The sequence below is a fragment of the Marmota marmota genome, unplaced genomic scaffold (genome assembly GCF_001458135.2).
Source record: "Marmota marmota marmota unplaced genomic scaffold, marMar, whole genome shotgun sequence".
Taxonomy (NCBI): domain Eukaryota; kingdom Metazoa; phylum Chordata; class Mammalia; order Rodentia; family Sciuridae; genus Marmota; species Marmota marmota.
Window position 1 is genome coordinate 50,792,660 of NW_025999968.1, and position 22,590 is coordinate 50,815,249.

The 22,590-nt window shown below is 34.6% G+C and overlaps 1 protein-coding gene and 1 long non-coding RNA gene across 2 annotated transcripts; both read right to left on the reverse strand.

Moving 5' to 3' along the window:
• Nucleotides 1–973: 973 nt before the first annotated feature.
• Nucleotides 974–21,652, reverse strand: LOC125616940. Its single transcript, XR_007347735.1, has 3 exons — nucleotides 21,642–21,652; nucleotides 21,330–21,337; nucleotides 974–1,122 (listed from the first exon to the last, which is right to left on the reverse strand). It is a non-coding gene; the product is annotated as an uncharacterized LOC125616940 (long non-coding RNA).
• On the reverse strand, nucleotides 8,030–9,044 carry LOC107136248 (keratin-associated protein 13-1-like). Its single transcript, XM_015478431.2, has one exon. The coding sequence runs from the start codon at nucleotides 8,947–8,949 to the stop codon at nucleotides 8,332–8,334; it is 618 nt and encodes a 205-aa protein (XP_015333917.1). The 5' UTR covers nucleotides 8,950–9,044; the 3' UTR covers nucleotides 8,030–8,331.
• Nucleotides 21,653–22,590: the final 938 nt, after the last annotated feature.

Genomic DNA, 22,590 nt, shown 5'->3' on the forward strand with positions numbered 1-22,590 from the left:
AATCCATTAAGGGGACATTTCCACATCTTTCTCCCAGAATGAAGTTTGCAGCTGCCAAGGAATTGCTAACTGTATCTTGAATGTTTTTCCTATACTTGCTAGTGTAGTAACAGACCGGGAGAAATCCCCTTGCATTTCTTGAAAGCAAAAAGAGTTTTCTTTTCTTTTCTTTTTTTTTTTTAAAGAGAGAGAGAGAGATAGAGAGACAGAGAGCGAGATATTTTTTTTTTAATATTTATTTTTTTAGTTCTCGGCGGACACAACATCTTTGTTTGTATGTGGTGCTGAGGATCGAACCCGGGCTGCACGCATGCCAGGCGAGCGCGCTACCGCTTGAGCCACATCCCCAGCCCCAAGAGTTTTCAAACTTGGTTTTTAAGCTGGAGAATATGAACAACCAATAACACCTCTTCACCTTCAATATTCACAGGACACAGAAAAGAAGACCCTGGAATTAATTTTATGATCAAGGGCATTACCCTCTATGGTTGTTTGGCCACCAGGAAGAATAAGCTGTTAATAGCTCAAAATGAGACATTATTTACTTGTCTTCATGATTATTATTGTTCTAACAGCTTTCCTTTCAATTACAGGACTACAGTTATTTTGCTGGTAATGTACCAAAAGTGTATAGAAGAGACAGATTTAAATATTTTTCCTTTGCAGAAATTCTCTGAAGTGAGGGTAATAGCTTGTTATTTTCAATTTGGATTTTGACTACAATTTACAATATTAAATGACTTAAGGTATCTTGGAGTAACTGGTGGTGTGTCCCTTTCAACTCCACTGTCTCACAGAGGAGGAAAACTATAGTCTTCTCTTATTCTCTTCTAAAATCACAATGCATTTGAGTATACTAAAAAATTCTTAAGATGAGAAGAAAATAAAGCTCATTAATTTGGTCCATCAATTTAATTTATAAAAATAACATTATATCTGATCTATTAATGTTTCTCTTTTTTATATGTTCTAATTAGTTATATATGACTGTAGAATGCATTTTGGCATATCATACATAAATGGAGTGTGACTTCTCATTTTTCTAGTTGTACATAATGTAGAATTACACCAGTTATGTACTCATATATTCACATAGGGTAATATAATGTCTGATTCATTCCACTGTCCTTCCCACTCCGATACACCCTCCTTTCCCTTTGTTCCCCTCTGTCTAATCCAAAGTAACTTTTTTTCCCTAATGCTGCCCCTCATATTTTGAATTAGCATCAATATATCAGAGAAAACATTCAGCCCTTGAGTCTTTGGGATTGGCTTATTTTGCTTAGCATTGTTTCCCCCAGCTCCATTCATTTACTGGCAAATGCCATAATTTTATTTTTCTTTAATGCTGAATAATATTCTATTGTGTATATATACCACATTTTCTTTATCAATTTATCATTGAAGGGCATCTAGGTTGTTTCCATAGTTTAGTTATTGTGAGTTGAGCTGCTTTAACATTGATGTGGCTGCATCTTAGTAGTATGCTGATTTTAATTCCTTTGGGTATAAACCAAGGAATGGGATAACTGAGTCAAATGGTGATTCCATTCCAAGTTTTCTGAGGAATCTCCATACCACTTTCCATAGTGGTTCCACTAATTTGCAGCCCCACCAGCAATGTATGAGAGAATCTTTCCCCCCACATCCTTGCCAATATTTATTATTGCTTGTATTCTTGATAATTGCAATTCTGACTGGAGTGAGATGAAATATCAATGTAGTTTTGATTTGCATTTTTCTAATTGCTAGAGATGTTGAACTTTTTATATATTTGTTGATTGATTGCATATTTTCTTCTGTGAAGTGTCTGTTCAGTTCCTTTGCGTATTTATTGATTGGGTTATTTGGTTTTTTATTGTTAAGTATTTTTAGCTCTTTATATATCCTAGAGATTAACGCTGCATCTGAAGTGCATGTGGTAAAGATGTTCTCCCATTCTGTCAGCTCTTGCTTTATGTTATTGATTATTTCCTTTGCTGAGGAGAAGCTTTTTAGTTTGAGTCCATCCTATTTATTGATTCTTGATTTTACTTCTTGTGCTAGTCTTGTTAAAGAATTCCATCCCTAAGCCTGCATGATGGAGATTTGGCCCTCCTTTTCTTCTATTAGGCACAGGATCTCTGTTCTATGAATGTTTCTTAAGATCAATGTTCCAAGCAGTTAATGGTGGGAAATGGGGCTTTAGTCATTCGGCAATGGAGTAGAACATTTTACTAATCCCATCAGAAAGCAAAATGGAGAATGAAGAGGGATCTATACATTTTGAAACAGGTTTTGAACATTGCAGAAAAGATGAACTTGGGACAAAGCTAGTCCTTTGACAGTTTTCACCACTTCTAGTAGTTTAAGAGCTTCCATAAATCACTAACTAGAGTTTTTCACTTCATCAGATTTTAGTGTATCTATACTCATTCTCTAGGACTGCTCCCTGTCAACCTTAAATGCCTCTTTCTAATAAATCATCTGGTTAACTCTTAATAAACTTTTAAAAGATAATTATGTTACAGACTCATAGGAAGTTCCCAAAACAATAGATTTCCCTGAACCCCTTATCCAGCTTCCCCCAATATGGACACATCCCTTAAATACTACAATATCAAAATAAGGAGATTGACGTTAGTGCAGTACTATTAGCCAGACCATAGTACTCGACTTTTATCTGCCTAAATATTCATGCATTTGTGGCTTCAAGTAATTTATTTCAAATAACTACTTAGGTAGTCACATCCACAGCCCACCAAGATCATTCCATTAATAGCCAATTTCTTAGCATTTAGAAAAAAATGATTATGTTTGCAAAACATTATTTAAATTAATTAAGTAGTTTACATGTGACTCTTGTTTTTCCTAGGCAATAATATGAAATAGTAATGTAGCATTTGATTAAGTGATGGGTTGAAGCATGAAGAAAGATTAAGTCAAGATATCACACCTTTGTATAATAAAGCCCATTTGTCCTTATGTCACAGCCAAGGCAATTCCCTTAGAAAAGCCCAAACCTGGAGGACCGCTTGCTGAAGAGGGTAAGCCAGACACAAAGACAAATGCTTTATGGCAATCTCACTGATGTAGAGTCTACAGTAATCAAAATCAGAGAAGCAGAGAATAGGCTGGGACAGAGGTGGAATGGGGAGGTGCTGGTCAAAGGGTCCAAACCTTCAGTTACAGATGAATAAGTGCTAGAGATCTAACATGGGGCATGGTGTGTAAAGTTAAAATACTGCACTATATATTTTAAAAATACCAGGACACTTATCTAAGTTTTATTGCCACAATAAATAAATTAATCCATTAACTGACTAATTAAAAATGGAAACAGTGAGGTGATGATTAGTTATATTAATTAGCTTGAGTATGTGATCATTTCAAATAATTGTCCCTCCATCTCCATAGTAATGTGGTTTAGGACCCCCTTGCCCCGCCATAGGTACCCAAATCCACATATGCTGGAGTTCCTTATATACAAGGGTGCAATGTTAACATATAACCTACACTATCCTCCTGTATTCTGTAAATAATCTCTAGAGTACTGAAAATATCTAATTAAATGTAAAAGCTATGTAAGTAGTTTTTATACTGTGTTTTCTTTGGAAACAATTACAACAAAAATCTGTACATGTTAAGTACAGATCTAAATTTTCCCCTAAATATTTTCAACCCATGGTCAGTTGAATCAATGAGTGCAAAACTCTTGGACACAAAGGATCAACAGTCTATAGACTCAAAACATCAAATAGCAGTATTTAAATATATACTGTATTTGTTGATTTTCTTCAACAAAGCTGGAAAAAAGTACTAAAAAGTACTTCTATTCTTCCCCGTCCCCTTCACCCTTATTGTGAGTTAGCATTCAAATATCACAGAGAACATTTGACCTTTGGTTTTTGGGATTGATCTATTTCACTTAGCATGACACTGTCCAGTTCCATCCATTTACCAGCAAATGCCATAAGTTCATTTCTCTTTATCACTAAGTAGCATTTGATTGATTGATTGTGTGTGTGTGTGTGTGTGTGTGTATACCACATTTTCTTTGTGCATTCATCTGTTGAAGGGCAGGCACTATGCTGATTCCATACTTTAGCTATTGTGAATTGAGCTGCTATAAACATAGATGAATACATGATTAGTGTAATTCCACATCACACACAACCAGAAAAATTGGAAGTTATACTCTGTGTATGTATAATATGTTACAATACATTCTACTGCCACGAATAAATAATAAGAATACATTTTTAAAAATCTGAAATGAATAAAAATGACATAATTGATAAGGTAAAGTAGATAGCCTCATGAATCAATGGACATCATTTTATTTTTTTCCTTTATTTTCATAATACCAGAAAAAATGATGTTCACACTAATGCAGCAGATGCAGCACTATGTTTTACAATGAGAGTTATAATTTCTCATACTATTGTCAGGAAAAAATTGTCAAAGACTGAAATGGGAGGGATGAATTACTATAAGGCTTGTCTGATTCACTTTCAGGGTATCTTTTTGCTTTAGAAATATTGTAGAATTTTGTATATCAGACAAAATTGACAGAAATGCAAATGATGTCTGTCCATAAAAATGAAAATGAGTTCAGTCCAGTGGAATACCATTTATTTTCTGAGTACAGTGATTACTTTGCATCTTTCTGAGTTCATTTCAGTACAACTAATAGCCTGAATGAGTGTATGATTTGAATTACCCTTGAACCAGTTAGTGGTCCCTCTTTTATTAACTAATAAAGTGTTTTATAGGTGTTTAATTTTTTTTGCATAGAAATCATAATTTTATCTTTAAAATTAATTTCTTAACAATATTATGTTATATTATATTACATTTTATATATTTTTCTTTTGTTCCTTCCTCCCAAGTCTGCATAGACAAATTAAAACTGTGATGGGGACATTTATACCTTCTAGTCACATGTTACTACTAGCACTCTTCATATGCTATGGATAGATCTGTGATGTTGAAAGGCACTTTAGAGACTGTAGACTATTGAGAGACATCTAATTTTACATAACAGAAGCCGAGGCCCAAAGAAAATCAAGGGATGGGTAGAAGATCTAAACTAGTTAACAAGAGAACCAAAAATATACCCTAACTCCTAAGCTGTATTTTTTTCTAAATTTGCTCTATTTTCTTTTATATAGAGCCACAAAATAGGAAAAATAGTTAAGTGATCTTCAGACTTCAGCCTACCTATCATTCCTATATATAGCAGCATACTCTAGGTTGAAAATTTCTACTTCATTGAAATATAAGTATTTCAGACACAGATCTGCTGTGCAATCACACTTTTGATTACGTTTGGCTGTCCATATTTCATAGTTAATAATCAAACAAACAATAAAACCTTGTAGTTTTCTACTCACCAACCCTATATGCCTTTTTTTGAATCAATTTTGCAGTAACTTATGCAATTATCCCACCAGCAGTCCTCTTCACGCCACCCTTCACACCAAAATAATGAGAGAAAACGTGTCTTTCACTAGACATGAACTAGCTACTTAAGACAAAGACCTCAGTCTTTCCTAAGTTTCCAGCATTTTTTATTTTTTATTTTTTTACAGAACTCAAATACAAAGTTAAAATTCAAATAATCTCCTGAGCTGAATTCAGAACAAACAGCTCATATCACTTAGTGTGGTAAGGGAATTAAATAATTATGAATGAGCAGAATGAACTTAAGGGTAAGTTCCATTTCACACTCTTAGCCAGTGATGGAATGCAGCCTTCTATCACATTCTTGTCACCATCATCCAACCCAATTATTGACTCAGTGTTAAAACTCAAATTACCCTAGAGTTGGAGAAGAGCAAGGACTGATAACCATGCAAAGGATGTATTATGCCAAGGATCTGAAGTGTGACCATCTTGTCTGATGCCTGAAATCTGAACTTTCACATTGTACTTTGTAAAGTTTAAATATGGCAAAGATTCTAATGTTTGGGTTTTCTTCTACTTTTTTACTCCTCCTTTCAATTTTTGGCACTCTGCTTCAACACGTCCATTAGAATGGGGGAAATTCTTGAAGTCATTTTGGAAATAGATTCAACTTGTCCCTGGACATCCCTTTTTTCCTTCTTGAGGTTGTTATTGGTTTTAAAACTTTCTTAAAACCATCACTCCTGTAGTGCCTTGCCTTCCTTGCTAATCTTAGAAGTCCTTAGGTTCCCAGGACTTTCTCAATGGACATGTATATGACCCATTTGCTTCTCTTCCCAAAAGGCTCTTTAGTCCACATTTTACTCATCCCCCCTTATTTAAAGAAAGTGAGTCATCCACCCTCATTGTAATGACAGTGACTCAAACTCCCTGGAATCTGTTGGTCTTAGTAATAAAAGATTGAACCGCTTGTTTACACCAAAGTCAACTAGTAAGTCTACACCAGATGACATATTCTTATTAATTATGACTCTTTAAATGTGAGTGACACAAATCCTATTTTATTTTAATTAGTTTAAACCAAAAGAGGAAATTTTGGGGCCCATATAATCAAGGCACAGGAAGGATAAATAAAGGTGACTTGAGAGATGATGGCAGCTAGAGGATCCTAGGTCACCACGAGCTTTACTCTTTGTCCCTGTGTTCTATCCTATTCTATCTCTGAGCAGGTTACTGTGCATAGACGGCCTTGTTCCCACACCTCCATGCTCAACCCACATAGCATGAAAAAAGGATGCCTTCTCTTCTCAGGTCCAGTTAGAAAACACTCCAGGAAAAGGTGTTAGGCATACAAATCAGTAAACACTCAGAGCATTGGAGTAAGTTATAATCTTTGGTAATTATTCTACCACTTGTGAAGAGTTATTACTAAATCATTATGGCAATCTTTTTACCTAAATTTTCACACTATAATCAGCCTAGGAAACAATTGACTCTAAATTAAAAGAAACATAAAGGATGTACTTCTAAGATGTGAATGAAGTTCTACAATGATTAATTTTTATTCTCACTGTTGCAGTTGAGCACTGGATCCCAAGGAAACACAGGTTTTAAGATTTAGAACACTAGATCTAATCCAAAGCAAAACCTCATCTAACTTTTGAAGGATTCGGTAGCCAAAAAAGTACCCAAGTCATAATAATATTATATATATATAAATCATAAATCATATATATAAATCATAAATATAGTCAACCTCTCATATATGTGTGTTCCACATCCATAGATTTAGTCAACTGTGTATTGAAAATAGTTTTGAAAAAAATTGTGTCTCTACCATATGTGTATGAACTTTTATGTCTGCTCATCATTTCTTAAACAGTTCAGTGTAATACATATTTATATTGTATTATGTATTATGAGTAATCTAGAGATGATCTAAAGTATACAAGAGGATTGCATGTTTAGATGAAAATACTTAACCATTTTACACCATTTTATTTAAGGGGCTTAAGCATTTAAGCAGTTTGGTGTTGTGAGACTTTCTGAAACTAATTCCCTGCAGATACCAAGGAACTACTGTATATATTTCTTTATAAAGAGCCATCATATGCCTCCCTAAAACTTTTTTTTATTACTTTGTCCTAACCTTTAAGTCCCTCTCTGTCCTTCTCTCTCTTTCTCTCACTTTTACACACATACACAGGGACCAACTCGTTTTCACAAATTTTTAAAGACAACCATATTTCCCTCCACATGGTGTTTTCTCTTTTACATAACAGCATATCGGATTTGCTCAAATATTTTACATATTGAAAAAAATATTTCTTCACCTAGTTGACATCATCTTGAGAAACTCTCAGTATTGTTTTAAAAATGTAAACTCAAAACCAATGATGGCTGTCAGCATAGGTTGTTCTCATTGAAAGCACGATGAGAATACTGGCTTCATTGTGGATATCTTCTGCTGTTAAAAATATGACAGCAGGCAAGTTCTTGTTAGCATTTAGACAATGGAATGTCCAGACCATATCCGAACAAAAGCCAGATGTTTTTTCCTAGGGAATGGGTTTCCTAGGGAAGGTACTCTGAGAACCTGAAGAACCAAAAGCAGATCCCAAATCAAACTTTGAAAATAAAAAAAAAGCAGAGCCACATATGGTATGCAAGAGTGAATGAGTTTATTAGGTCAAATATAACTGAACTTCCATAAATTTTATAGGATGAATTTATGTACTTATGAATTACTTGTTTCTAAATTATAGACACTGGACTCTATATTTTATTCATTCATTAATTTCACAGCCTGAAAGTGCTAGTCTGTCAACCTGTGCTTGATGCAAAAGAAAGGGTTCTAACATTGCTGAGAAACTAAGAACAGCAGCTCTAAGGAGACAGTGAGACATTTGGCTTAAAAGATCTAGAAATTCATCAGATTTATCTCTAGAAGGCTGACCCAAAGGTTGGTCTGTAACAAGAAGACTGGAAGCTCCTAGAAGCCACATAGGTTGGGTGGTGGAATCCAGATCCATAGCCCAGGGAAGGGCAGTCATGGATTCTATAACCCAGAGGTCTGAAGTGGATGGATCCATAGCCTGAGGGATAGCAGCTCTTTGATCGGTAGCCCAGAGAACAGGAGCTTCTAGATCCATAGCCTAGGGAATGACAGCTTCCAGAAACATGGCCCAAGGAATGGCAGCTTCTAGAGCCATAGCCCAGAGAGTGGCAGCTTCTAGATCCAAAGCCCAGGGAGTGGCAACTGCTGGACCCAAAGCCCAGAGATCCAGCATAGGTGCTCTGGCAGGGACTGCAGTGGGTGAAGGTCCTTGGGTGGTAGCAGGTCCTGGACACCACACAGGAATTCTGGCATCTTGAGGGCCTGTGGAAGATCTCCTGACAGCCCCTGTAGTGAGAGGAGCCCAGGTGGCAGGTCCTGGGATGGTGGAAGTTGGTGGTATAGACCAGGTTCCTAGGGTACGAAGAACCACAGAAGGAGCGTGAATAGGGCAGGTGGCCCCCAAAGGAGTGGGAGAAGTATCCAGAGTGACAGCTGTGGGACATGATGAGAGATGTGAGGTTAGCTGAGTGGATCTGAGAAGATGCTCTGAGTTTCAATGTCAAGGTTATATATACTCCAGGTTATATATACTCTTGCACCTGGGTGTGTCCAATTTCCTGATGCTCCATCTTTCTCCCTCACCTTTTATATGAGAATGTTTTCAAGGTTATTGTTGAAGTTTATCACGTGTTCATGTAATTGCACTTTAATCTCTCTGATACACTTACCAGGAAGCCACTCATTCTTTTCTGTCCCTACAGTTTGTTGTGGTTTGACCTTCAGCGTGACAGTTGACCATGTTTTTGAAGGTCTTGCTCTTACGATCTGTGTGCACACAGAGTCCTTGTTCTACCAAAAGAAATTGCATCAGTTCTTTCTTCAGTTTTATGAAGTCACCAGAAACATCAGTGGTAACTTTCCAAAATGACTCATCCTTTTTTACTTTATAAGCACATTATAGTGAATTTCTTTTAATATTATCTCTACTCAGTTAAATCTCTTTTCTCTCCATCTTGAGCTCAGGATAAGAATTAAGGAGAGCAACAACATTGTTGGTGTTCATATCAATAAACTTCCTGAAAGAGAAGCTTTCACATATTATTCTCACTAAGGAAATAATAAATAAAACACTTGTAGTGAGACTTTTAACAGAAGATTTTTTTCATGCATTTTCTTATTAGTCTATTTTGTAGCTTTTGCTTATACCCTAAATCAATACGTAGAATCTATTTATATTTTGTCTTTGTGTTTTGAATTTTTTTATTGGTAGAAGGATAATTAACTACAATATTAATATATACTTCAAAGAACATTTGGGGGATTGTTAGGAATTTCTGCAGATATTAAATTGAAGCCTTAGAACTATGTGCATATTTAACTGAAATTTGGTCAATACATGCATGAAAAAATTATCTCTCAAAAAGTTTCCTTAACTTTCTTCTAATATCTCACTTAGAGAAGTAAGAGTGAGTCTTTAACTATGGGTTCCGTATGCAGAGTTAAGTTTCAAATACTCTGAAAACTTTAAAAGCAAATTCTAACTTGTCTCAAAAAAGAATTTATTAAGCTTATTGATACTGATATGAAAGTCTACTAAAGCCTTATTTATCTCTTCTAAGTATGTTTACATTGAATAGTGTTTGGAGGAATTCTACATTTCACTAATCTTCATACATTTTAAGCACAGTTTTACCTTCTGGCCTAGGAAAGAAAAAAAGAAGCTAGATAATCCATACTTAGATTAATGTGGGACAAAAGCCTTCTTATCTGCTTTGTACCCATTCTTCTTCTTTTCAATCTGACTTTTGATTTGGTTTAACTAAGGGAAATGGCATTCACAATTGTCATTGAGAGGGAGCCACTCAACTATCTAAAAATTAATTATCTTTATTTCCAAGCATGCGCGTGCTTCAGAGCATTAGTTACTTTGTTTTATGATTTTCTCACCCATGCAGAATCCAATGTGTGGCATGCATTGCATGAAGTGCCCTTATGCAATACTTAAGCCATCACTCTGATTCACTGAAGTAAAATAAGCTGTGCTTTATGAATGGACACCTATTAAATTTCCTACAGAAGCATGTGCCATCCCCAACATATGGTATTTTTTATAATGCCAGCCTTGAATTCCTCTGGAACTGAAAATATTACTCTTTTCTTGCTATAAAATAGAAAAAAAAGGAAAGAAAAAAACTTACTTTATAATATCTATAAGTTCTTGCTTTTCCAGGTCAGCTACCCATAAGAGGAAATAAACATTAAAATTACTTGAGAGTAAGTCAATTCTAATTAATACTTCCTCCACCCACCCCTAATTACATTAATATTTTTTATTAGAGTTATTTGTGTACTTTGTGCAAATGGTAATGAACAACTCATAAATATGTACCTCTGAATGAAAGAAAAAGCAAAACAAAACTAGAGTAGTTTCAGTTGTTCAGAAGTGGATTTTAGAACTAATTAAATATTCTATATGTGTCTTCTATATATACAGGCCAACTGTTCAATATTTGAATTTGTCAGAGGAAAAGGTGCAATACTGAAAACTTTCCTTCCTTTCTTTTTAAAAATTTCTTTTCTTCCAAGAAATTGAGAAATACTAACACTACAGAGAAAAACTAGCTTTGCAGTACTCAGTACCCAAAAGTAGCTTATGATATGAACTGCTTAAAAAGGATTTTTCCAGATCATCATGTTAATGTAGCTCAGCCTTCAACCTGACTCTTATTGAGATTTTCTCAGGTTTTTGAAAACTCTTAAAATCAGGCAAAAATATTCAGTAGTAACAAAAATAGAAGAAATCTCTATACTCCACTCTGTACACAGTTCTTCCTTCATACTAAATTTTATAGTCTCAAAAATTAAAGAGGCTTTATTGTTCAATTCCTGGAGTTCTTCCTCATAATAGCTGTAGTTTGCTGGATTTAGTTTTCCAAATGCATTCATCCTGAGGGGATTTATCTGTTAAAGGAGTAACACACACTGAAGAATTGGATCAGTGAAGGACTCCACAGAATCACTGGCCCACTCTGCTCTTGGCCTCTTCCTCAGATAACCAGCAAACCTTGCCTGGCCAACCTGCCTCAGTGTTTGTGATTATTCTTGAACCTGGTATCTCTCCTACCTGACTGCACCATTTTCTACTTCGAATGGACCCATGTTGTATCTTGTGACTCAAATTCTCCCTAACTTGTATTTTAAATATAAAGGTCAGTGTATCTGCTTTCCAAATAGCTCTGCTCACAGAAGTATCTTTTTTTACCACTTGCAAGAACCTACCCTGATGTTTGTCCAAAGCTGTTTGAGCAACTGGAACATCTAAATAAAATACATAGAGTAATATGGTTTTCTGTAATACCTAAAATCATAATTGTTACAATTTTGTCATATTTGTATAATGACTTTCTTTTATTAATTAAAGAAATAAAATATCAGAAGGCTGCTTCTGGTGGCCAACTTCAGTCTGGTTCTTTCCCACCTTGCCAAAGTCATCACGTGATATGTGATATCAGTTTTCAGTAAACTTCCAGAAAATTTTCTTTACACATGTTTGTAGGTATAGACAGTTCATTGTATTATTATTGGGTTAAGTTGCAATAATTCTCTCTTATGGAACATATATGGATGATTTTCTTTTTATATTAAAATTATTTAGATAAACTTATTTTAAAATATTCCCATGTGGATATTTATATATTTGTGCCATTTTATTTATCCTTTAATTTTCTGATTTTTTCATTATCATAAATCATATGCCTTGAATCAAATGCATGAAATATGATATGTCAAGAGCTTTGTAATGTTTTGAACAACCAATAAAAAAAAAGAAGAAAAAAAAAATAAATCATATGCCCAGAAGCATACTTGTGTATAGGTCCTTTTACCTGCTGCCTAGGGCTCTGGCAGGTGTGTATTCAGAAGTAAGATAGCCAGGCATTGTGGCTATTAAAATGGCAGTCCTTGAGTGTAGGCTGACTGGATCTGAATCCTGATCCCATCACTTATTAGCTGTATAAACCAAACATATTGAATTTCTCTTTCTAGTTATCTTTTGCCCATTCTTCTATAGAATCATCTGAACTGTAAATTTATTTTTATATTCTATATCATGTCTTTTTTTATATTCTATATCATGTCTTTGTGTTTCATATGTATACTCCTTTGGTCAGTTATTTACACTTTTTTACACAGTCAGCTATATTAAGATACAATTCCTGTGTAATGAAATTCATCATTTTGAAATGTATTAATCAATGAGTTTTGACAAACAATCATGTGTAGTTATGTAATCATTAACCAATCAAGATAGAATATTTTCATTATTGCCAGAAGTTATCACACCAATCCCTCCATACCTGAAGTTCTGTTCTTGTCTTTGAAAAGTAAATGGAACTACACATCACATGACCTTTGTGTTTAGCTTCTTTTAAAGAGCATAATGCACTTGAGACATATGCTTGATGTTTCACATTTCAGTTATTCAGTATGATTTATTATTAAATGCTGATTCATTATCCATATGTCATACCACTTGATTATTCATTCACCATGAAACGAACACTTACATGATATCTAGTTCTGGGTTACTTTGGATAAAATTTCTATAAACTCGCGAATGTAAATATTTATGTGAAAGTATGTTTTTAATTCTTTTGAGTAAATTTCTTGGGGATGAGATTATTTCATATGGTAACTGTATATTTAGCATTATAAATAACTGCCAATCTCTTTTCCACAATGGTTGTAACATTTTTGCATTCCAAACAGCAATGTATGAAAGTTTTCCTTGTTCCTTATCCTCAACAGCACTGTGTATATTATAATTATATAATTGTTATAATAATATAATAATTACTATTTTGCTTATTGTAGTTGGCATGTAGAGGTGCGCCACTGTGGTTTTAATTTGCATTTCTCTCATGATTAATAATACTGAACAGGGGCTGGGGATGTGTCTCAAGCGGTAGCGCACTTGCCTGGCATGCATGCGGCCCGGGTTCAATCCTCAGCACCACATACAAACAAAGATGTTGTGTCCGCCGAGAACTAAAAAATAAATATTAAAAAAAATTCTCTCTCTCTCTCTCTCTCTCTCTCTCTCTCTCTCTCCCACTCTTTCTTTAAAAAAAATAATACTGAACATCTTTTCATGTTCTGTCTCTGATGTCTTCTTTATTGATACCTTTTCAAATATTTAGACCATTTTTCTATTTGAGTTGTTTTCATGTCACTGAGTTATAATACTTCTTTATATATCCAAGATACAGTTCCTCTATCAAATATGGATGTTTCCAACATTTTTCCCCAGTGGTGGTTTGTCATGTCATATCTTATTAAAATCTTTGAAGAATGTATGTGTGTGTGCGTGTGTTTGTGTGTTGTGTGTATGTGTGTGTGTGTGTGTGTGTGAATAAATTTTATGAAACACAAATTATCCCCAAATCTCTTAGTACATGGTACAGAATTTGGGTCAGGCCTCTTTTATATTTAATATTTTGATGTCCAACCACCCTAGTAACATTCATTGAAAAGAACACCCTTTCTCATTGAATCATCATGACACCTTTGCCAAAAGGCAGTTAATCACTCTTATATAGATCTATTTCTGGAGTCAAGCTTATGTTCTCTTGATCTGTATCTCTGCCTTGGGTCAGAACCACAAGGACTTAATTACTAGAGCTTTATGGTAAACCTTAAAATCACATTGTATATTTGCAAACTTTGGACTGTATTTTCAAAGTTGTTTCCCAGCTCTAATTCCTTTGAGCTTCTGTACAAATTTAAAGAGTGAGTTTATCAATTTCTATTTTAAAAAATTTCTTTGGTGGTGATTTTGATTAGAATCATCTAAATTCTATAGCCAATTTGGGGAAAATTGGCAACTGAGTAGTCTTCTGTTCTAAGGGCATTATATGCCTATTTATTTAAGTGTTCTTTAATGTCACCACACACAGTCCACAGTCCTGTATATGCTGTGTTAAGTAGATTTATAATTACTGTGTGTTATTTATTTGGTGTTATTTCAAACACATTTTAAAATTAAAATCTTTATTTGCTTCTCAATAAAAAATATAAATTCATTTTACCTAAAATTATATTTTTCTATGTATAGATCTTATATCCTACAACTTTCCTTACTTAATTTTGATCCTATCAAATATTTGTAAATCATTTCGTGTATTTTATATTAGCTATTATGTCATCTGCAAATATAGTTCTGTTTTTTTCTTTATAATATATATATATATGGATATTTTTTCTTTTGTTTTTATTGTTCTAGACAAAACCTTCCAGGAAAAGGAGAGACATCCTTGCCTTGTCTCTGATCCAGCTGATGGAAATCCTTTTCTAAATTTTTTATTAAGAACTCTTATCAAGAAGGCATATAGGATCTTACTAGAAACATTGTTATGTATTTGCTAAGATGACTGCATAGCTATTTTTTTTCTTTTCCCTATAAACATGACAAATTGTGCTTTATGATTTTGAAAGCCAAACTTGGTTGCTTTCCTGGGGATGGCCTCCTTGGTCATGATGCCTACTGTATTTTAATACATTGCTAGATTAGATTTACAGACTTTTTTCCTGAGGAGTTTGTGATAGTGCATAAGGGATATTGGTTTAGAATATTTTTATAATATTGTCTATGTATGGTTTTCTGTCAGAGTGGTATTGATCTCATAATATGAGTTGAAAAGTTTTTATGCTTTCATTTTTTTCTGAAAGATTTTATGCAGAATTGATTTTTTTTCCCAATAATTTTGAATAATTTGCAAGTGAAGCCATCTTGACTTGAAAGTTTCTTTGTTGGAAGGGTTGTACCTATTAATTTACCTAGTTTCTTATAGGCTCAAGGATCTTCAGGTACCAAATATTCTTGAATGAATTCTGTTCATTTGGGAATTTTTAAAATGGGAATTGTCCCATTTTACCTATGATGTGACTGTAAGTTGCCTCAGGATCCAGCAGCAGTGCTCATATCTGCTAGGTCTGTAAAAATGATAGAAATTGTGACAACCTGTCTCTCAATCCCAGGAGCAGTATAAATCATTATTACCAGGGAAACCCTAGCCAGAAAGCAAGGCACATTCAATTATGTTGGATAGGCATAAATGAAGTCCAGAAAAGATGAAATCAACAGCTTCATATTTATTATCCTATACTATTTTGTCTTCATGTTAATCATTTCTACCATAGTACTGTAGCTGTCATTTCTCAAATATTTATTGAAATAAAATTTTATCATTTATCTTTGTTTAAAAATATTAAAGGGTCCAGCATATTAACATTGATAGCCTGAAACTCGAATACTGGCTTCAGGTAAACAAAGCTACGATTGTCTTCTTCTGTGGTTTTGCATGGACATCATGAACACCTTTCTGCCTCTCTGTGCCTCATTCAGCAGTATCCTACTCGGATGGCAGAGGTGGGACAGGTTTCTTCTGGCTTAAGTAGAGTTTAATGCCTGAGTGCTGGATGGACCACCCAACTGTCAGAGGCTAGTCCTGTCTTCTTTGGTATGCTTCTTAGTTTATCTAGAGGCTTCTAAGAAAATTGGGAAACATTTAGTTCATCTTGTTTCCAAAACTTATTCTCCAAATATTTATCTGAAAAATTGTCAAAGATGACACAACCTGGCCGAAAGAAAGAAAGAAAGAAAGAAAGAAAGAAAGAAAAGAAAAGAAAAGGAAAGAAAAGAAAAGAAAAGAAAAGAAAAGAGAAGAAAAGAAAAACAGCTTAGAGGACCAAACAGGGAGCCATCATTACAGGCAACTTTCCTTTTTTTTTTTTTTTTTTTTTTTTTAATTTGGCACTGTAGGAAACAAAATAAAAAACAAAATAAATTCAATTTGAAAAAAAAAACCCTGAAACTTACTGCGAATTGAGCAATGCACAAAGATATTTAACCAAATTAGATGTTTCTAAACCTAACAAGTAAATACCAGTGTATAAAACCACTCATCACAATGTCTGATTTTTTTTACACTGATAGAAATGAGGTTTAGTATATTAGAATGGAAACAAAACCAAATTACAGCTCTCCACTTTTGCTCTCACATATATCAGAGGCAGGATAAGGAGGCTTCTGAAGGTCCTCACAATTGTAGCATTCTGTTATTCTAACATAAAAATCAAGTTTTTAAATTTTATTTTCTATAATGAGCATCCATATGACTACAGTTCTTCTGAGTTTTGTTCTTTGACTGGTTGTATAGGAAAAGGTGTGTTCCTCTCCTACTAAATATTAAGTAATATGAAAATATTACTTAAATATTCAAAAAGGACTTATCAATTGGTTAGAGTGGAAACTGAAATTAAACATGAAGGAAATCATCTGTTACTTGGAGAGTGCATTAGTCAGTGTTCTCCTGAAAATCAGAAGCTGAAGAATATGTGTGTGTGTGTGTGTGTGTGTGTAAACAAACTCAATTTTATTTTAAGGAATTGGATCACACTTGCATTTGTGGAGGATGGCAATTATGAAATGGGAAAAGTTGGCCAACTGGCTTGAAATTCAGGTAAAAACTGATGTGGCAGGCTTGAATTCAAATCCGTGAGGCAGCAGGCTAGAGACCTGGCAGGGTTTCTCTGTTACAGTCTTGTGAATTTCTTCTTCCTCAGGAAACTTCAATTATATTCTTATAACCTTCATCTGATTGCATGAAGCTATCCCTACAAGGAAGGTAAATTATTATTCTCAAAGTTTAATGATTTAAATGTGAGTTGTATCTAAAAATTACTTTATCAACCTGGTATTCAATGAACAAATGGATTATGTACCAACACATTAAAATTAGCCATTGGAGAGTGTTACTAAGAAATTAAACAGTGTCACAATTAATTCTTCCATCAGAAAAAATAAAATTATTTGACATTCAAGTATTTACTTTTAAGTTATTTATTATATATTCATTTTGTTTTCATTATATTAATAATATGGAACTTGTAACTATCTCAGTATCTTTGAGTCATACTTGATTGGCCTATATTAGTCACAGCTCGAAAAATATCAGTAGTGTTTGAAGGATTAAAAATATAAGAAGCTCCTGACACAATGCTTTAAATGAGAAAACACCATCTGTGAAATCTGTGAATGACGTTGTTTTTATTTATAAGAAAGAATGTTGGAAAGTATTCACAAACCAGGGCTATTCAATGGAAGCTAGGTCATTGTACCTTCCATTCCTCATCAGAATGGCAAGCTTCTGTCTACATTTATTTACCGAGCAGTGCAAAGTGATTTCCTGCTATACTGACATGTTTATCATAATAGTTTCAAGAACTCTTGACTTTAAAACATGAAACAATGAATCTTTGTAGTAGCAAATCACATTTTGTTAAGATATATTTCTTCACTTAAAGTTGTATACTATGTTTGCCATAGGATGTGAGATTTTATCCACTGCACTAAGACCTTTTAACTCTGATGTGACCATAATGACTCTAAACCATAATTAATTCAAGTCATGTGAAAGTCCTGGAGAGTTACTGAAATAGAAACCTACCTAAAAGCAGTCCTAGTTTAAAAAAACAAACAAACAACAACAACAACAACAACAACAAAAACAGATAAAATGGATCAGAGAGTCTAATGATTAATTTTGGAACAGAATGCAAAAATCTCCATTTTTTGTCTTAATAAAATAATAATATTGGTTGCTATTTAATAAGCATTTCATATGGGCCAGGCACTGTGCTAAGCAGTACAGATGCTACAGAAGTCATCCTATTTAACTCACAGTAGTTCCAAAATGATATCTATTTCTTTTTGCAGACATGCTATGAAAACACACTCTGTTCCATCATGGATTTTTTTTTTTTTTGAGTCTCCAGACTTGTATTTGACTCTTATTTTTCAATTCTGTCAAAAATAAATTTTAATTAGTTTGTTGACTGATTATCTCAACCCAGAAAAATCAATATCTAATATCCATTTCATCTTCATGCCATCAACCTGTACTTCAGCTATATCAAAACGTTCTAAATTTCTTAAAAGATAAAAACAGAAAACTTCTTATCCTGATCCTTTCACCTTTCACAAATCCTTAGATCTTCCCTTCTCTGTGATTCAACTGAGCTCAAGATTTGAACTTGGAAATAAACCTCAAATTATGCTTTATCCATAGGGTTTTTCTTAGCTCTTGGCTGTTGAAATTCTGCTGGTTCAGATTTATCCATTAACGTCACACTTTTCTGAATGTCCATCCTGAAAATAGCTTCTTTTCAAATTCTAGTTCACATCCTACCAGAAGATAGATATTAGCATTCAAAGTCATAAAAAGACAAGATCTGGCTGCTACCAATCAAAACCAAACTCACAGAGGAGAACACACAGACACAGCACTAAAAGCTGAGAAAGTACAGGTCAAAAAGCCTTCCTTGGAAAGTACAAATTTCCTGGATAAAGGGAGATCAAGGCAAAGGGATATAGAATAACACAGAAGTTAGACAGAAGGGAAAGAAAGTAACAGAGCCAATACATAATCAAGATTTCTACTAGAAATTTTACATGTAAAACTTTTCATGTTATAAATGCTCCTGGGAAATATATACCATTACCATTCATATTTTCCAGATGAAAATCAGGAAAGCAATATTTACTCACTTATAGAAGTTCACCTCCTATAACTGATAAAATTAAGATTTGGGTTCAGGTTTATTTTACTCCAAGCTCCATCATTTCTTCCATTCCTTCATTCATTTAATCTCTTCACTCCAGTCGCTCTTGTGAGTATGCATTCTTAGAACAGATGATATTAATTTTGAACAGATGATTTGATGTAAAGGTGCATGAATGAATGAATGAGTTCTGTGAGGTTTCTGCAGTCAAGGTTATTAGTAGCAAATCCATTATCTGATTCTCCCTAACTCTAATTCTTTTAAGAGGTTAAATATATATTTCTAGATGACAAGAGTTGTATGAATTGCATGAATTGTATGACCTCAGGCTGAATTTGGATTGTGCTTCTTTGATATAATACCAAGTTCTTAAGTGGAACAGCTAGCACAGAAGAAAGATCTTTTTTCAGCACACTTCCTAGTAGTACTCTTTGTTTTAACTCACAAGGGATGGAAAGAAGCTTATCATTGTTTTAATCTTTCTAAAGAAAAAAAAATTCCTTGGGGCTCTAATTTTGGATAGAGACCAACAGGGGGGTGGGGGAAGAAGGAAATAAGGAGAGCTAATTAAGATTATAACTATAGGAATGATTTCAATATCTGGGACACCTGGTTTGAATAGTCTCCAAAAAGTCTGAACTTGACAGTTAAATGATATCCTTTGGGGGAATCAGAAGCAAAGAATTTTCATGCCAAAGGAAACTGACTAAATGGAAACAAAGCACACTAAAATAAGTAAGTAGATGCAAGAATCTGATTTCTATGGTAAGGAAATTATTTGAAAATAAACTGGCATCTTTCTATTCCTTTGGGAAAGAGATGGTATTAGAAAGAGATGGTTCAAAAATATGGAACACAAAACATTCTAAGAAAGGGAAGGGAGAGAGAGGAGAGACAGAGAAGGGAAAGAGTGGGGAAGGAGAAGGAAAGGTAGAAGAAGAATATAAAAGAAAGAGAATTTTTGAGGCAAGAAATTGCATTCTAATGGTAGCATGGGTTACCGGTGCTTAAAGATGGCTCTAAAAACCATCTTTAGGGTTCACCCCAATGACTTTACTGTAACTTAATTAACTCTGTGAAGACCCTATCTGTGAATGAGGTGGTATTCTGTGGCACTGGAAGATAGCACCTGAACATTTCCTGGATATTGCTAGGCAACTCCTGAGTTGGCTGATCTAGAATCTCCTTGTAATAAAGTTAAGAAAAAAATAAAAGTTGTGAGATCCTACAAATGCAACATACTGACCCATAGACCTATGGTTACACGTTGGCTGGGAATTAGGTTACTGATCTCTCCCAGAGGAAGAGGAGAGTCATGGAAGACCAGTGCATCATCAGAGTGAGGAAGGTTCCAGACCCACAGCCCAGACACTAGAAACGATGAATCCACAGTTCCACACTCACAGCCTTCTTCTCTGGACATCTGAGGAGACAGGATGTTTGCAAATGGACACAAGATGACTGGCAGGTTCTCTTGTGGCCAGTGGAAAGTTGGTAGACACTGGGAAAAGAGAATCACCAAGGTACTCAACTTCTGGGATAAGAGGAGACCTCTGTGACAAACAGGGTATGCACTAGGCCAGCCAAAATAGAGTACAATAAATGGGGTGACTTAGGCAGAAATATATTTTCTCACAACTCCAGAGGCTCAAAGTCTGGGATCAAAGGGCAGACAAGGTTGTTTTCTGCTAAAGGCTGTAAGGGAATGATCTGTTCTAGGCCTCTTCCCTTGGCTTATTGATGTCCATCTTCTCCTTATTTATTCACCTAATATTCCCTCGTTGTGAGTCTTTCTCCATGTCCCAATTTCCCCTTTTTATAATGATTCGAGCCTTATTGGATTAGGGTTCACCACAATGACTTCACTGTAACCTAATTAACTCTGAGAAAACCCTGTCTGTGAATGAGGTGGTATTCTGTGGCACTGGGAAATAGCACCTGAACATATGAGTTTTATGGATGATATAATTCAACTTGTAACAGGAGATAAGCAGCAACCAAAAGTAAGAACAAAGACATGGTGGATTTTGATTAGATACTGTTTCCTGACTTTGGTTTTCCTATGATTTAATGATATTTGGAGTGAATTTTTTCCTAAAGCACTTTATAAACCTTTAAATCTGAACATGGTATGTAAAGAACACATGCTGGTATTCATAGAGCCCTTTGGGTTTTCACTAATCAGCGTTCTAATTAAAATGAAATTGATTTTCTCCTGTAAAGACATGGCTGAATATGTTTTATTCATTTATTTAAGAGACACGGATCATTCTTTCTTCATTTATAGGAGGAAGGTGGCTATTTTCATGGCCAATAACCCAGCGATCAAAATGCAGCACTTCAGAGGCACTGCCACCCCCATTCTGTGCCATCTCAGGACGGCAAGATACTGGATCTTTAATGGCTGTTTTCTGAGGAGCCAGAAAGAGAAATCTCTTAGATCCCAAAGTGATAATCTCATGTGTTTAATTGCCAACAAGAAATAATAGAGTTGATACTAAAAATACTGAACTCATTTTTTTAACAGACATTAATTACTAAATGTGCACTGAGAGCCAGAAACTGAGGAATAAACCTTATCCTCATCTTCATGGTCCTTTTGGCGTGGTAGCTGAAGATGAGTTATTACATGAAGCTGGGATTCTTGGAAGCTTTCCAGAGGAACAACCGGTTAAGAGCTGTGGAAGCCAGACATATACAATGACAAACAAAATTTCATAGGAGCCATCTTTGCAAGTCACATTGGAATGCTCTGACTTTGGGGCACATTCCATTACAAAGGTATTATAAGGATGGGATTTAAAATTTTGAAATGGTGCCAAAAAACTTTTTAATGATTTCTAATCTAAAATCACATAAAATACCAATAAATCAATTAAATTTAAAACATTTTAGGAGAAATGAGTAAAAAGAAGGAAATGAAGCAGGATGTGGTGGTGTCCCAAGATCAGGAAGAGAGCACATGTCTTCAAAGGAGTGAAGGAGAGGCTCTTACCCATATTTCTAGCATGTTCTCTTTCTCCTTTGTTACCACTTCTTCCTAAGCATGTCCTCTCATCTAGATGGATACAGACCATGGATCTCGCCTGACACTTCTTTGAGTGTACCTGCTTCTGAGCAGAGTAATTTACAAATCTACGTACTACATACAGCCAACCTCTACTCAGCTTCCCAAAGAAATAATAAACAAATGAACTGTATTTAATATTTACGGAACCTTCCCACATGCTTTGTTCCTTTAAAACCTCTACATATTCAAGTTCCTTTTTCATTGCATCAGCATGCATCTGCAAAGTAACTACTGTATACCAGGGATGTTTTTTGTGCCAGTCATGGATTCTGCATACAATTTATTTTACTTCTAACTCAAAAGGCCTTTTTATTCTGCCTCCCAAACCAGCTGTCACAGTCTGCCAAAATTGCTACTCTTCCCTCTGGTATTTATGATAAAAGGAGTTATAACTAGGCATCATGAGGCCATCTGTACAATGTTGGATAGTGACACATTGTCTTCATCCAAACTT

Bases quoted from the DNA above. Each gene is read 5' to 3' on its own strand.
- LOC107136248 (XM_015478431.2), bottom strand. From the start codon at position 8,949: ATGTCCCACAGCTGTCACTCTGGATACTTCTCCCACTCCTTTGGGGGC.